We start from the raw sequence: 15,308 nt of genomic DNA, 5'->3' as shown, positions 1-15,308 counted from the left end.
CCACTGACCAAGCACAACATATGACCAAGAATTTTGAGTCTTTGCAGGGTAATTCCTCAGGAGTAATTCCTCTGAGTAATTCCTCATGGCAAGATCATCCAGCTCAAACCTCAAATGAACAGTCTAAAGGAGCAGCCCAGCAGGGTGTGGGGTGCAGTGTCTCCTGTCCTCAAAGGCCAACATGGTGCAGAAACACTGCTTCCTCAAAGAATGATTAAATACTGTTGGCCCTGCAGCCTGCAACTGCCTGACCCTCACTCAGAAGGATTCTGATCATAACAGAAGAATGACGGGCAGAGGGAAGTTGTGATCCTGGGTCCCCACAGGACGGAGGCACAACATGTCCATGTCAACAAGAGGCCAGCGAGATGCCAGGCTGCCCTCCAACAAACATACCTGAAATCTAGTGGAGGAGGCCAATGGAGAGACAGCCAACCCCCCCAAGAGTCCCCATGAGCACCCATGGTTAGCGTGGCGACAAGTCGGAGCACATTAACCCACATGGACTTTGGAATAACTGGATTTTATACTTCTTCGGCGCTCTGGCTGGGCAGAGAGTCCCTGGGCTCAGCAGTCCCCTCCGGAGGCCTGGGCTGCCCCAGGCTGGGGCCGGTGTCTTCCACGCTCATGAGGCTGCTGGCTGCCTGGGAGCTGGCGCTGGTGGCACTCCCGGAGCGGGAGCGGTACGGGGGCAGGTCGGCTTGGTTCAGAGACTCGGTGTCAGAAGAGTAGGGTGGTGGAGGAAGGTCGTACCATGCAGGTCTGCAAGGGAGAAGAGGTTGGGGTGGGAAGAGAGAGAAGGTGTTAGAGCCATGCGGAGTCAGGCTGTGTGGGTGAATTCCAGTCCATTCCAGACCCGGTGCTTCAAGAGGGAAAGGAGGTTCTCCTTCCAAGTGCAAAGGTGATTCCAGGATAGCTAAGCTGGCAGTTTGAACCAGACAAAGGGAACAAAAAAGTCAGTGTGCTCAGGGCTGGCTCGTGTCAGCTGGGCAGTGCCAGAGCCACATCCTCTGATGGTTTCAGAGGGAGGTTGCCAAACAACAACTACGATCAGCCTGGGTGGCTGCTCTGGGCCACTCTGCTCTATCAGTGAGGGCTCCAGGGCTTAGTGACTGGGCTGGTGTTCTGCCTGAAACCCTTGGTGGGACTACAGAATTTGGTGTTCCTATTGAAAGCCAACTCTTCCTGGCTGTGTGGGAGGAAATATCCTTTACACCCCTCAGTTTCCTTATCTGTAAAATGAGATAAAAGGACTTTGCTGGAAGTGAAAGAAACGAACAGAAAAGAAATGGTTTCTAGTTATCATTGACTCAAGTCTTACTTCAGTCGGACACCAGGCCACTTACACTCATTACCTTATGTAATGCTCACAAGGACAGTCAGGTAGGCATAACTTTTATGTCTATTTTAATGATGAGGAAACTGAAGAGCAAGGATATCAGTGGCTTGCTTAGCATGAAAATAGCTCGTAGGGCTGATAGGAAAGCAGGGCCAGTCATGTCACCCTGACCCTACATAAGATGGTGTGAATGAGGAGGATACGAGTTAGAACGTTACTACGTGAATGAACGCCTGCACTGTTTCAGAATTCTTTTGCAAAGAGATCTTGAAGACACGGCTCTACCCTCAAAGCTTTGTTTCTCTTTTATGAGGCAGGAAAAAGGAAGATTAAATAATGCAAGAGCTACTCCCTGAAGAAGGAGCAATAAACAGCTCCATCATCATCCCAGGGACATGCCTCCAAAATGTCTAAAGCCACACATAGCATGTCCTGGGCCCACCTCGGGAACAGAGATAGTGAGCTTGGGCCTCAAAGGACAGGGTGGGGAGCCAAGGAACCAAAAGGGACTGAAGGAGCTCTGGACATGGTTTTCCCAGGGCTACTGAGGTAGAGTTTTGGAAGTCACAAAGAACACTGGATTTTGGGTCCACTTCATCTACAGAATTGGGCTTCTGTTGTTATACTGAGGGGGCTTCTCGTATCAGTCTGTTTGTAATGAGAGCTTTATAATTTAAAAGAGCTCAGTCAGGCTTTATTCTCCTCCCTTTGATTTTTATAGATGGAGTCAAGTAAAGTTAGGGACCTCGCTCCCTCCTTCGTTCGTCCGTTCATTCATGCAACATTTATCTAACTGCTGTTAGGAACTGGGCACTGGTCTGTAGTGGCAGATGAAGTCCTAGAGTCATAAGGGCCATTGTGGCATTAGTGGCAGGAGCAGGTCTGTAATGACCAGATCTGCCCTCAGACAAGTCCCTGATCTTCCCTTTAACAGTCTATAAAACTGAGGCAAAACCAGAACACATCTGCACGAGCTGCTGGAAGGACTACATGGAAAGAGGCAAGGGGCACATCTCGCCAGGACTCGATAAACGGGAGATGCTGCTGCCCCTGATGGTCGTTAAATCCAGGCTCTTGGTAAGGCCCCGGAACCCAGCTGTGTACAGACACAGGCCCCTTACAACTAGGAGAACCCCAAGTCTCTTCCAGCCAGACACACCTCTGGTCCAGCAGCGCCTCCGAGTAAGAGGGTGGGGAGCCCACTTCGGACGCGTTCTGCTCGGCCTGGCTGGCCACGTACTGGATGCCATTGTTGACGTTGTAGGTGACGTTGCAGTGGTGCGGGTGGTCCAGGACCACCAGGCGGGAGAGCAGCACGGGGTGCTGCAGCCGGTGCACAGGCAGCGTCATGAGGTTGTTGCGCTTCCGCTGGTGGTGCAGGACCAGCGCCAGCAGTGCCACCACCAGCACGAAGATGACGGAGCTGCCAATGATGGCGTAGGTGATGCTGGGGTAGTACACGAGCTGGTTCTCTGACGTCACGAACACCTGTCCACTGCCCGGCTCTGCAAGACCCAGAGGGGAGAGAAAAGGACAGAAGGTTAACAACACAGGTCACCTCGGCTTCAGCACTAGCCCCAGGACTGGTGAGGTGAACGGTCAGAGCTGCACGCCTTAGAATAAAAGCACTGCCTGCTAAGCCCGGCAGAAAGTGAGCTGTTTGCCGCTAACACGGAGCTGATAAAAAGTCCAAATCGTCAATTCAAGAAAGTCAGATTTGCAGACTTGGAAAAAATTCCCAGGCTATTAACTCCTGAGTTTCACTCACACAAACACCTCGAAAAAGTCCTTCTTATGCTCATTTGGTTTAGCATCTGATAAAGGCAGTCTCACTATAGTCAAGAAAACAAAAGATAGGGATTCAAGCACCCCTCCAAAGTGTTAAAGAGCAAGGAAATCAGTTTAAAGACTAAGGTGCACCTGATCCAAGCCACGGTCTTTTTAGTTGCTTCCTGTGCTCCTGGAAGTTGGGCACTGAATAAGGAAGACCAGAGAAGCCCTGATGTCTGTGTTGGTGAAGAGTATTGCATAACCTGTGCACTACCAAATGAACAAACACATTTGTCTTAGAGGAAGTACAACTGTGGTGCTCCTTAGAGGCAAGGATGTTGAAACTCACACACCTTGTGCACACTGTCAGGAAAGGCTGGCCAATCCAGGAAAAACACACCATGCTGGGAAAGGTGGAGGGTCAGGGAAAGGGAGGACGATCCTCAACTGGATGGTCTGACACAGTGACTGTAAGCTGGATTCAGGCAGGCAAAGGTTGTGAGGATGGTGCAGGATACAGCAGGATTTCCATCTGTTGTTCACAGGGTCTCTATGAGCCAGTGGACTCCAGGACACACCTCCACCCTCCACTGTAGTATCATAGGACAATCTAGCTTGGATCTGCCTTATTTACATTTAGCCCCACAACCACATGGACTGAAGAAAAATCTTTTATCTCTCTCTTATTCATCTAATAAACATAATAACCACTGAGTGACTATGGAAGACATTATGCTGAGTGAAAGATCTCAGTCACAAAAGGACAAATACTGCATAGTGCCACTGTTATAAAACAGGACTGACATGGGGGTTGGGGGAAATGAAGAAAAGGGATAAATAAGGTATGCAGCATTTAAACAGACGAGGGAGAGAACTGTAGAAAAGGAATATATGATTAGGTATTAGCATGACAGGAGTCCAGAATAAGAGCTGCATAGTAAAGTGGTCTGTGGGTGGGGGGAACCTGTGTAACAAAGAAATAACTTTTTTTTTTAAAAAAAAGATTGTATACCAAAGAAGGAATTTTTATTTTGCTTTTCAAAGAGAGGAGCAAACTGGGGGGGGGGGAGGGGGTGAAGGCTGGGCAGAGAGAAAAATGCAACAATGAATAAATGGAAATCCAAAATCTCTGTAAATGTTCATTAAAATTAATTAAAAAAAAAGAGTTAAGTTAGGAGCTCTGGTGGTCTAGTGGCAAGAAGTTGAACTGCAATCCCAGAGGTGTGTGCGGTTCGAATCCACCAGATGCTCGGCTGGAGAAGGAGGGACAATCTCCTCCTGTGCCAGTTAGATCCTATTTGACAATATACACACACAAAAAAATAAAATATTTTTTTTTTAAAAAAAAAGTGAACTGGGGGCGCAGGGAGAAAAGTGTGCAACAATGAATGGAAATCCAAGTTCTTTATAAATTTTCATTAAAATATAAAAAAAATAAAAAGAACACTCCTTGAGGTTGTTGGTAGGTGCCTATGAACAACAGCTCTGAACCCTGTCCTATCCTGTGCCATCCTCATCATCTCTGACACACTTGAGCCCACTGCTACAGTCACTGTGTCAATCCACTTCATTGCAGGGTGGGATATTTTTCTCTTTTGCTAAACATCCACCTTTCCAAGTATGATATATTTTCCCAAGGAATGGCCCCTCATACTAACATGGCCACAGCATGAGAGACAGAGTTTCATCTGTCATACCTCTAAGGGAACACCCTGGTTGCACTTTCTCCAAGACAGATTTCTTTGCTCTTTTGGCAGTCCACGGGATATTCAGTACTCTTCTTCAACACCCAACACCACAACTCAAATGCATTGATTCTTCTCCTGTCATCCTTATTCATGGTCCAACTCTCAGATGTACAGCAAGTGATTGTGAAGACTGTGAGTGAAACCAAATGCGCCTTAGTCTTTAAACTGGCATCATTGCTCCTTTGTACTTTGGAGAGGTCCCTGACAGCAGACTTTCTGAATACAAAATATCTTTTGATTTCTTGGTTGCTTGCTGATACGAAGGATGTTGATTGTGGATCCAAGTTTTGCCTCTATCTATCCTGTGTCTTGTTGAGACCACTCACCTATCAAGGAAATCCTGTAAGTAGACCTCTCTTCTTTAGCAGGTTAATGTGAGGTGATCCCTTATCTAAACTGTATTCACTCCAAAAGAGAAGCTGTCATTTCAGTCTTGGGAGGAACCGTGTCGCCTGAAGCTCCCAATTCATTTCTTTACCTGCCTTTTTCCTTTGTTTTAGGCAGTGTGCCGAAGAAATGACTTTTCTTGGGATTTTTTGGCAACCTCACTGGTCTATTATTTTCCTCCTCACCACAGACATTATTCACAACAGCCCCAAGTGGAAATAACTCAAAATGTCCATCAACTGGTAAGTGGATAAAACACGGTACATCCATACAATGAACTATTATTAGGCAATAAAAAGGAATGAAGTATCGATATGGGCTGCAATATGGATGTTCCTTGGAAACATGGTCAGTGAAAGAAGCCTGGTGCACTGTATGTGCACGTCCATTTATATAAGAAATGTCCAGATGAGGCCAAGCTATAGAGACAGAAAGTAGCTTAGTGGTTGCCCTGGGCTGCAGGATAGAATGGGGATTAACGATATAATTGGGCATGTGGGATTTTACTGAGATGATGGAAATATGCCCTAAACTGGATTACAATGAAAGCTTCATAAATCAGTAAATGTACTAAAAATCACTATGGCATGTAAATTACACCTCAATAAGATTGTTTGAATAAAAGGTCAGTTCCAGGAAATGCAACAACCAGGGAACGGGAGTGACAGACTGTAGCGAAAAGCAGGCTTTCTCTGGAAAATTATGACATATTATACATGCAGAACAGATGAGGACGCACCTGAGCTTCTCTATGGGTGTTATGAGGTGCTGTCAGGTTGACTCCAACTCACAGGATCTCCTGAACAACAGAACCAACCCTACGCAATCCTGCACCATCCTCACAATCTCTGCTGGGCTTAAGTTGCACTTGCGTGAAACCATCTTGGTAAAGGTTTTCCTTTTTTTTTCTGAACCACTCAAAGACAGCTCAATAGTGCAGAAGAGCAATGAAGTTAGTTTAAAGACTGAGGCACACCCGATTCTGGCCATGGTCTTTCTAGTCACTTGCTATGCATCAGAGAGCTGGGCAGTGACTAAGGAAGACAGAAGAAGAATTGATGCCTTCGAGTTGCAGTGCTGGAGAAGTGTGTTGACTATACCATGGACTGCCAAGAAAGCAAACAGGTCTATCTTGGAGAGGGTGAAACCAAGTTTCTCCTTGGAGGCAAGGAGTTTGAAGCTCCACCTCATATACTTTGGGCACATGGCCAGGAGGGACTAGTCCTTGGAGAAACACATCATGCTTGGAAGCATGGAAGGACAGTGCTGGAGAGAAGACCCTGGATGAGATGGATTGACATAGTAACTGGGACAATTGTGGTTGGTGTGTCGGAGTCAGTGAGACCGGCTCAGGACAGGGCAGGGTCCAGAGCTGCTGTTCATACAGTTGCTATGAGTCGCAGACAACTCTATGGCATATTAACAACAACAACAACTTTATCATATTTATGTGCCTCCAAATAACTCTGTGAAGTAAATACTGTAATTTCCTTCTCGTTGTTAACCTTTTATTGTGGTAAAACACATAAAACATTTTCCATTTTAATAATCTTAAGCATCTAGTTCTTGTGCTTTAGAAGCTACGATGGTGAGACTTCCTCTCACCTGCTTTGGGCATGTTTTCAGCAAGGATCCCTCCCTGGAGGAGGCGGGAGGATGTCATGCTTAGAAAAGTAGAGTCAGTAACAAAGATGAGGACCCTGAGTGAGATGGAAAGACAGCAATGACAGAATGACAGCAACAATGGAGACTGAAGGTGGAGCAGAACTAGGCAGGGCTACGTTCTGTCGTACACAAGGCTGCTTTAAGTTACAGCCAACTCAACAACAGGAAGTGTATAATTCAGTGGGTTTAATGCTTCACACTTTGTATAGCACTTACCCTTATCCATTTCCAAGACTGCTTCATTGCCCCATCAACTCGGCCAACTCATCGACCCGCTGCCACTGAGTCAATTCTGACTCACATGGACTCTTCTGACAGAGGAGAACTGCTCCATGAGATTTTCAAGGCTGTGAATCTTTATCGAAGCAGACAGCCTCATCCTTCTCCTATGAGGTGGTTGGTGGGTTCAAGTTGCCAACTTTCAGGTCAGCTAAGTGCCTGACCACATCCTACACCTCTGAACACAGTCTGCTGTGTTCACTGATATATTCCTAGGATACATCCTTAGGATGATGTCTGGCACGCAATAACTCAAACTCACTGCTGTCATCGCTCACCTCCTATTGGGTTTCTGAGGCTGTGAATCAAATGAAAGGAGATGCTCCTCGTATCCCAGAAGAGCTGCTGGTGTATTAGAACCACCAGGAGTACAGCCGCTGAGTTAGCAACAGAACTCCTGACGGACTACAACGTCAGAGCTCCCTGGGCACAAAGCAGACCATCAATTATATACAGTTCAATGAACTGAAAATGTATTTACGCACATGCTAACGTTGTTGCATGCTGATGAGTCAATTCTGAACCAATACGGCCCTAGAGAATACAGCAAAACTGCCCCATTGTTGTTTTGTGCTGTTGAAGTGGAACCGACTCCTAACTGACCCTCTAGCAGGTTTTCAGAGGTAATATGTTGCATGGGAGATTTCTCATCTTCCTGTGGATCAAGTGGGTTCAAACTGCATGCCTTTAGGAGTGCAGGGCAGCTTCTTACCACTAGGTCACCAGAATGGCTGCTTGGGGTTCCTAAATTGTCATTGTTACAGAAGGATATCCTCACGTCTTCTGTGGAGTATTTGGTGAACTTGACCTGTCAGCATTTCACTTAGCAACTGAGAGCTTACTTATTGCATTACTAGGGCTCCCTACAACACCCTGGTAGGTGATACTATTACTATCCCAGTATTCCACGGTCAACACTCTTGGCACCAGCAGCCAGAAAATCAAAAGACAACTTGGATTAATAAAGTCAGCTGTCAAGGACCTCTCCAGAGTGCTGGAGAGCAGAGATGGCAGTCAAGAGACTAAGGTGCTCCTGATCCAGGCATTGGTCTTCGTAATTACTTGCTATGCATCAGAGAGTTGGAATAAGGGTGACAGGACAATTCCAAGAAGAACTGATACCTATGAATTGTGGTGCTGGAGAAGAGTACAGAACATACCATGGGCAGCCAAAAGAACAAACAGATGTGTCCTGGAGAAGGTGAAATCAAAGTGCTCTCTGGAGGCAAATATTTCGAAGCCTTGTCTTATATTCCTTGGGCATGTTGCCAAGAGGGACCCACCGGTCCTTGGAGAAGGACATCATGTTTGGAAGCGTGGAGGGATAACACAGAAGAAGAAGACTCCAGATGAGAAGGAGTGACACAGTGATGGGGGTGAAGGAGGCAGGTGTGTCAGAGACAGTGGGATTGGCTCAGGACAGGGCAGAGGGTATTGCGCATAGGGTCGCTATGAGTCACAGGTGACTTGATGGCACAAAGCAACAACACTGAAGGTAAGAAATTCATTCAGGTGAATTAATTTGTTGAAGATCATATGAGAAATATGTAAGAGCAAGTAGTATTAGAGGACAGCTATTTCCCTTAAACAAATCCACATAATACAAAACACATCCTCTCTCCCCTTTCCTGATAGAAATATTTCCTGCTCCCCAAAGAACCCTAATCTGAAATAGATGAAGACTCCCCCCTCCCCAAGAGCTGCCTGCTGTCTTTTCTGGGACTCCCAAGCCTGGACCAAAAGCAAACAAGATTCTCCAAGTTCCTGCATCACCATTGCAATGACTAATTGTACAAACAGAACACAAGGAAGGTCCCAGCTGAAAGGCAGAGAATGCTGCTGGGCGGTTGATGGAGGAAGCGGCTTGGGATTGTTCTGGAGACAATTAGCTGCCACTCTGGGGTCTGCTGGCTTTCTGTCTGTCCTCGGTTCAGATAAAAGGTAAGTGGAGACTTGTTACGTGTACATCCCAGCATTCAAGCTTAAAATGAGCCCCCCTCTTCATTTTATTATCTTTTGCACAAAAGCTGAGGAGTCACAGAGGGGTTGGATCCTGGGCCATCAGTTAGTTGTAGCTGTCTGAGATGAAGCAAGTTCTTGAAACTTTTATGAGCCTCCGCAGCCTGGTCTTTCAAACAGTGGAGGTGGTGGTGAAGTGACTCTGCTCACCTCGCTGGAGTATCGGGAGGATAAAGTAAAATCCATCTCACCTAACACCAGGCAATCTGGAGGAACCAGTGCTGGAGAAAGACGTCATGCCTGGAAAAGCAGAGGGTCAGGGAGGGAGAAGACCCTCAGCAGATGGACCAACAAAGTGGCTGCAGTGATGAGCTCATCCCCGTGGAAACTCTGACAGTACAGGATCGGAGACGGCCCCCTGCTGTTTGTGGAGGTGTTATCTATAGGAGCCAACTCAATGGTGCCTAACAACAACAGCAGCAACAGCAACAGTAAATGTCTGTAAGCGAGGTGCTAAGTGCGGTACCTGACAAAGGGTTTGCACTCATTTAACACTAGTTCTTGGGAGTAGTGGTGGTTCAGGGGTACACAGCTGCTACCTGAAAGACTGGCAGTTCAAATCCACCCAGCGTACTTGTGGGGAAAAGACCTTGCTATCTGATCCTGTAAAGATTGTTGTTGTTATGTGCCATCGAGCCACTTGCCACTCATAGCGACCCTATGTACAACAGTCCTAAACTCTGCTCTGTTCTGTGCCAATCGCACCGTCTTCAATACACCCGTCCCGATTATCCCAGTCACTGACTCAATCCACCTCATAGAGGGTTTTCCCCTCTGGCGCTGTCCCTCCACCCTCCCAAGCATGATGTCCCTCTCCAAAGACCGGTCCCTCCTTACAACATGTCCAAAGTATGTTAGATGGAGCCTCAGAATCCTTGCCTCCAAGGAACCTCCTGGTTTAACACTATCAAGGATGAATCTGTTTGTTTTCCTAGCATAACAAGAAAACTGGGGGGTGGGGGGGCAGTGGTTAGTTCTCCATGACATGAGGTCATTATGAGTTTAAACAAAACTCAACCTACTAAACAACATGATGCTAGACACGTTTCAGCAGAGCTTCTAGACGGAAACGGACTAGGAAGAAAATCCTGGCAAATGACTTTCAAAAAAATCAGTCAATAAAATTCCCTTGGAGCCCAGTGGTGAGGTCTGAAACCCATCACTAATTGGGGGGATGGTGCAGAGCTGGCCAGCGTTTTGTTGTGCTGGTTGTCAAGAGTCAGGGGACTCCCCGCTGCTGGCCCTGCCTCACACAGACACTCCTTTGGCAATGGGAGGTTTATCTTTTCTCTCATGAAGCTGCTGGTGGATTTGAACCATCAGAGGCATGGCTTTTGGGTTAGTGGCACAACCTGCTATGGACGCGGAGCTCCAAAGGTACAGTGAGGCGTTGGCCAACAACGGTGCTAAGGTCTTAGAGGTCATGTTCTCACCATCACCACCACTAACTTCCCTGGACTAGTGGTGGAAGCTGGGAGCTCCTCTTTGGGAGTGGGGGATGGACAATGACGACAGAAATGCTCCTAAAAGGAAGAAAGTGGCTGAGGTTTTACACAGAAAACAAATCAGGCCAGAGCTTTTAAAAACCCGGGCTCGGGTGTAACCACTCGAGGTTTTAAGAATACACATGGGAGCCCTTTAAAACGAATGGGATGTAAAATGCTTGTGGATCTTAATGGTCTCGCCTGGGTCTCTGACAGCACGCTTTCTCCGGATCAGCCCACTTTGGCAGGCGAGGCGCAGTGGTCACATTCGCTCGACGAATTACGACGTTGCATAACTCAGCTGTCCCCGGTCTCAATTTTGCTCTGTGTGTAAAATGTCATCTTGTATTAATTCATTAACTAGGCCCACTTTTCTTAAGAGCCTCCTGAGTCTCCAGGCCAAATCGCTAATATCAGAGTTGCCTGGGACCTCAGTTCCAAGTGCATAATCCATGGATAATGAAGTTTCCATTTATTCTGAGTGTCCCTCAAGCCAGTGCCCTCCTGCTCCTCTGTCAAACAGCCCGAGTTCCTGTCCTGCAGCTGCCGTTTCCACTGCATTCACTGCACGTGCTCGCCAGCTTGCCTTCAGCCCCAGCTCCTGCCGTGGGAGGAGGCAGGGTTTAGTCCCACTCCAGGGGTGCTCTCTCTGCCTCAGTGTCAGCCCAGATTTGTGGTTACTCTGCTGGTTTCCTAGCAGATGGCAGCCAGCTGTCTTGAGATGGAACGCCTCTTTCTGCTTTGCACAGAGGCACCATTAGGATGAACGGGGGAGCTGAAGCAGCTGACACGTGTGGCTCGGCGTGCCTTTGCTCCCCAAGAATTCTCTCTTCCCGATGCCATTTAAAGTTGCACAGGATACCAGGTTTCACGGCCAATTGTGATTTCACCTTCTGCCTGTTAGATCCTGGGAAAACAGGTCTGTTTCTTCATGGATGGTTGATGGAAGGGTAAACGGGCACAAACTTGGAGTGGAAAGGGTGACGTTCAGAATATTTATCTGTCATGTCAAAGCAGCAAGTTACCTAGAATATGAATCCAACCAGGTGGCACTCTGAAAAGGGAAAACGACTGAGAGAGTAGAAAGACTAGTGGTTGCTCGAGTTTCAGAGGGGGTTGGGGTGCAGAATAGGTGGGGTGCAGGGTACTTTTAGGGCAATGAAATGATTCTCTAAGCTATTCTAATGACAGATGTATGCTATTATGATGTATTTGTTGAATCTATAACAAACCTCAAACCAGACTCACTGCTGTCGGGTTGATTGGGACTCATTGTGACCTTATGCGCAACATAACTAACTGCCCCAGAGTGTCTCCTTGGCTAGATTCTTAGTGGAAGAAGAACTATTAGGTCTTTTTCCTAAACCACATTCCCCATCCACAGGAGGACCTTGTCAAGGCCAAACTGGAAAACCAAACGTGTTGCTATCAAGTGGATTCCAGTTCAAAGTGGGCCTCTGGGACAAAGCAGATCTTCTCCACTGTGTTTCCAAGGCTGTAATCTTTAGGGAAAAGCCAGCTGTGATGGCTTAGAGGTAAAGAGTAGTGCTGCCAGCACAAAGGTATGTAGTTTGAATCCACCAGCTGCTCCGTGAAAGAAACATGGACAATTTCCTCCTATGTGATTTACTGCCTCTGAAAACCCATGAGGATTAGCTATGTGTTAGTTCTGACTCAACAACACACAATAACAACAAAAAAAATTTAGGGAATGGGGCATCTAGTGTGCTAAGGAGTTGTGCTGCCAGTTCAAAGGCGTTCTGTGGGAGAGAGATGGGCAACTTCTTCCAGTGCAATTTATTGCCTCTGAAAACCTGCTGGAGAGACAGCTATGGGTTGGTTCTGACTTGATGGTATCTAACAATAAAACAATAATCTTTAAGAACACTGACTGCTACATCTTTCTCATAGACGTCACTGTATCTTTGTGAAGTGACTCCCCCTGAAACCAAATCTTTTGCCCATTTTATATATTTATTTCTTTATTCTCACAAACCATAGTATTTTCAGTTACCTCATATGCATGTGAAAGCTGGACAACAAGTAAAGAAGACCCAAGATTGATGCCTTTGATTTGTGCTCTTGGTGAAGAATATACTGAAGATACTATGGACTGTCAGAAACACAAAGAAATATGTCTGGGAGGAAATAGAATGTTCTGTAGAAGCAAGGATGGTGAGAATGCATCACCTCATGTACTTGGGACAAATCATCAGGAGGAGGCAGTCTCTGGGGAAAATAGATCACGCTTTGTAAAGTGAAGGGCATTTGGGGGAGGAAATGATGGTCCTTAATGAGATCGACTGACACACTGGCTACAGCAATATCCACACAAACCGTGAAGACTGTACAAGATTCAGCAGGGTTTGGTTCTATTTTAAGCGAGGTCGTTATGAACTGGTGTTGTTGAGTTGATGGCATCCAACAACACTACTGCTGGGTAGTTGAGAGTCTTTTATACGTTCCAGTCTTTTATACATGTCCTTTATCAGAAACAGGTTTTACATAAATCTTACCCCACTTTGTGGCTTCCCTCTTCACTTTTAAAATAAAATCGAGTGTGTCAATTCTTTCCTTTTTGGTTTATGCTTTTTGTATGCTATCCAATAAATCCTCCTGACTCAAGTTGTAAGTTTTACAGTGTTAGCTCTTACATTTACATTTCTATAATCCATTGCAAGTTAATCTGTGTTTATGATGAAAGTAAAGGTTGAGACTCTTTTCTCCCATTTGGGCAGCTAATTGTTGCAGCACTATTTGTTGAAACGCCTGTCCTGCCTTACTGAATTACCTTGGCATCTTTGTGGAAAATCCATTGACCATACAATCTGAGTCTATTTCTAGAGCCCCTATTCTGTTTGATTGCTGTGTGCCTATTCGTATGCCAATAAGTGTGCTGATAACTACAGTTTTATAGTTCAAGACTTGAAATGAAGTAATGCGAGCTCCGAAGAGTATTCCCCCCTTCCAACTTGAACTTTATTTTTTATTATAAAGGCCCATGCTAAATTATGAAATGGAAGTAATATGGACATGTTTGAAGAAAAAGGCGAGGGAAAGCCTCATGTCAGTCTGCTAAAGAAAGACAGTAGTGCTATGTAGACCAGGGGTTGGCAAACCTTTCCACAGAGGAGCCAGATAGTAAATATTTTATGCTTTGTGGGCCGTATGGTTTGGGTCGTAACTGTTCAAACTGCTATTGTAGCATGAGAGCAGTCGTAGACAATAACGTAAACAAATGAGCGTGGCTGTGATCCAATGAAACTTTATTTACAAACATTTGGCAGCAGCGCCATTTGGCCTACTGGCCACAGTCTGCCAACCCTCAGCATAGATCCCTCTAAACTCTTCTCTCTGCATTCACACACACACACACACACACACACACACACACACACACACACACACGTCTTTGCTTTATCCACCTATAATGGATCTTTCTGCACTATAAATAAACATCTTCCTCTATTCACAGTTCTCAAAAAAGTAACTGCGGTTTCTTGTTGTTGTGAGGTGCCACTGAGTTGATGATGGCTCATACTGACCCTCTGGGCAACAGACTGGATCCAGTACCGTCCTCACATTCTCTGTCACACTCAAGTTCATTGTTGCAGCCCCTCACTGTATTAATCCATGTCACTGAAGGCCGTCTTCCCTTTTGGCGACCATCTACTTTCCCATCATGATATCCAATTAGTGGCGCCTCCAGATAACATGCTCAAAGTAGGTGTGATGAAGCAGCCATAGGACAACGTACTTAACCAAAGTCTCTACTGAAACATATGTAGGAAGTTGTGTGTGTGTGTGTGTGTGTGTGTGTCTAGGTACATTTACACATTTGAGTAAATTCACCAAATTATGCCATGAGAGGTCCACGGTGGTGTAAATAATTAAGCACTTAGCTATCAAACAAAAGGTTGGTTGTTCAAGTTCAACCTGAGGTACCTTGAGATAAAGGCCTGGCAACCTGTTTCCAGGATGGTGAAGGACACATTATTTTACGGTAAGCTTGTTCATAAGTAAGGCATGTTCACACTAAAACAACCACAGAAAGCGTACAGCTACAGAATCATGCAAAGGTCAGTAACACAGGCACTTATCATTGTTATCAAGACACATGGACCTTAGGTTTGTTTTGTAATGTGCCATTGAGTTGGAACAGACTGATAGATGACCCTCCAGCAGGTTTTCAGAGACGAGAAGCTGCATGGAGGAGAAGGTTTACCTTTCTCTTGAGGAGCAGCTGGTGGTTTAAAACTGCGTGTCTTTCGGTGACCCTGGAGGACATTATGCTGAGTGAAATATCTCAGTCACAAAAGGACAAATACTGTATGGTGCCACTGTTGTAGAATGGGACTGACATCAGGGTTGGGAAGACAGAGAAAAACTGGATAAATTCTGTATACTGCATTGAAATAGATGAGGGAAAGAATAATTTAAAAGCAATATATGATAGGGCATTATGGTTATGACAAGAGTCCAGAGTGAAAGTTGCAGAGTGGAGGGTACTCGGGGTTGGGGGTGGGGGTAGGGGGATTGTACACCAATGAAGGAATTTTTCTTTTACTTTTCAAAGAGAGGAGTGAACTGGGAGGAGGGGTGGGCAGGGAGAAAAGT

At 46.0% G+C, this 15,308-nt stretch overlaps 1 protein-coding gene across 1 annotated transcript in view; it reads right to left on the bottom strand.

The window, feature by feature from the left end:
* Positions 1 to 442: 442 nt before the first annotated feature.
* LDLRAD3 (low density lipoprotein receptor class A domain containing 3) overlaps positions 443 to 15,308 on the bottom strand; it is a 240,456-nt gene continuing 225,590 nt past the window's right edge. Inside the window, exons 4-5 of the mRNA XM_006883760.1 lie at positions 2,499 to 2,844; positions 443 to 762 (exon numbers count right to left, since the gene is read on the bottom strand). Coding sequence (XP_006883822.1) covers positions 525 to 762; positions 2,499 to 2,844 — 584 coding nt within the window. The 3' untranslated portion in view covers positions 443 to 524. The remainder of the gene's footprint in view (positions 763 to 2,498; positions 2,845 to 15,308) is intronic.

Source organism: Elephantulus edwardii, unplaced genomic scaffold, assembly GCF_000299155.1.
Source record: "Elephantulus edwardii isolate Elephantulus edwardi_28Jun2011 unplaced genomic scaffold, EleEdw1.0 scaffold00029, whole genome shotgun sequence".
NCBI classification, from domain to species: Eukaryota; Metazoa; Chordata; class Mammalia; order Macroscelidea; family Macroscelididae; genus Elephantulus; species Elephantulus edwardii.
The sequence above is the reverse complement of the archived record's forward strand: the minus strand, read 5'-3'. Positions and strand labels throughout refer to the sequence as shown.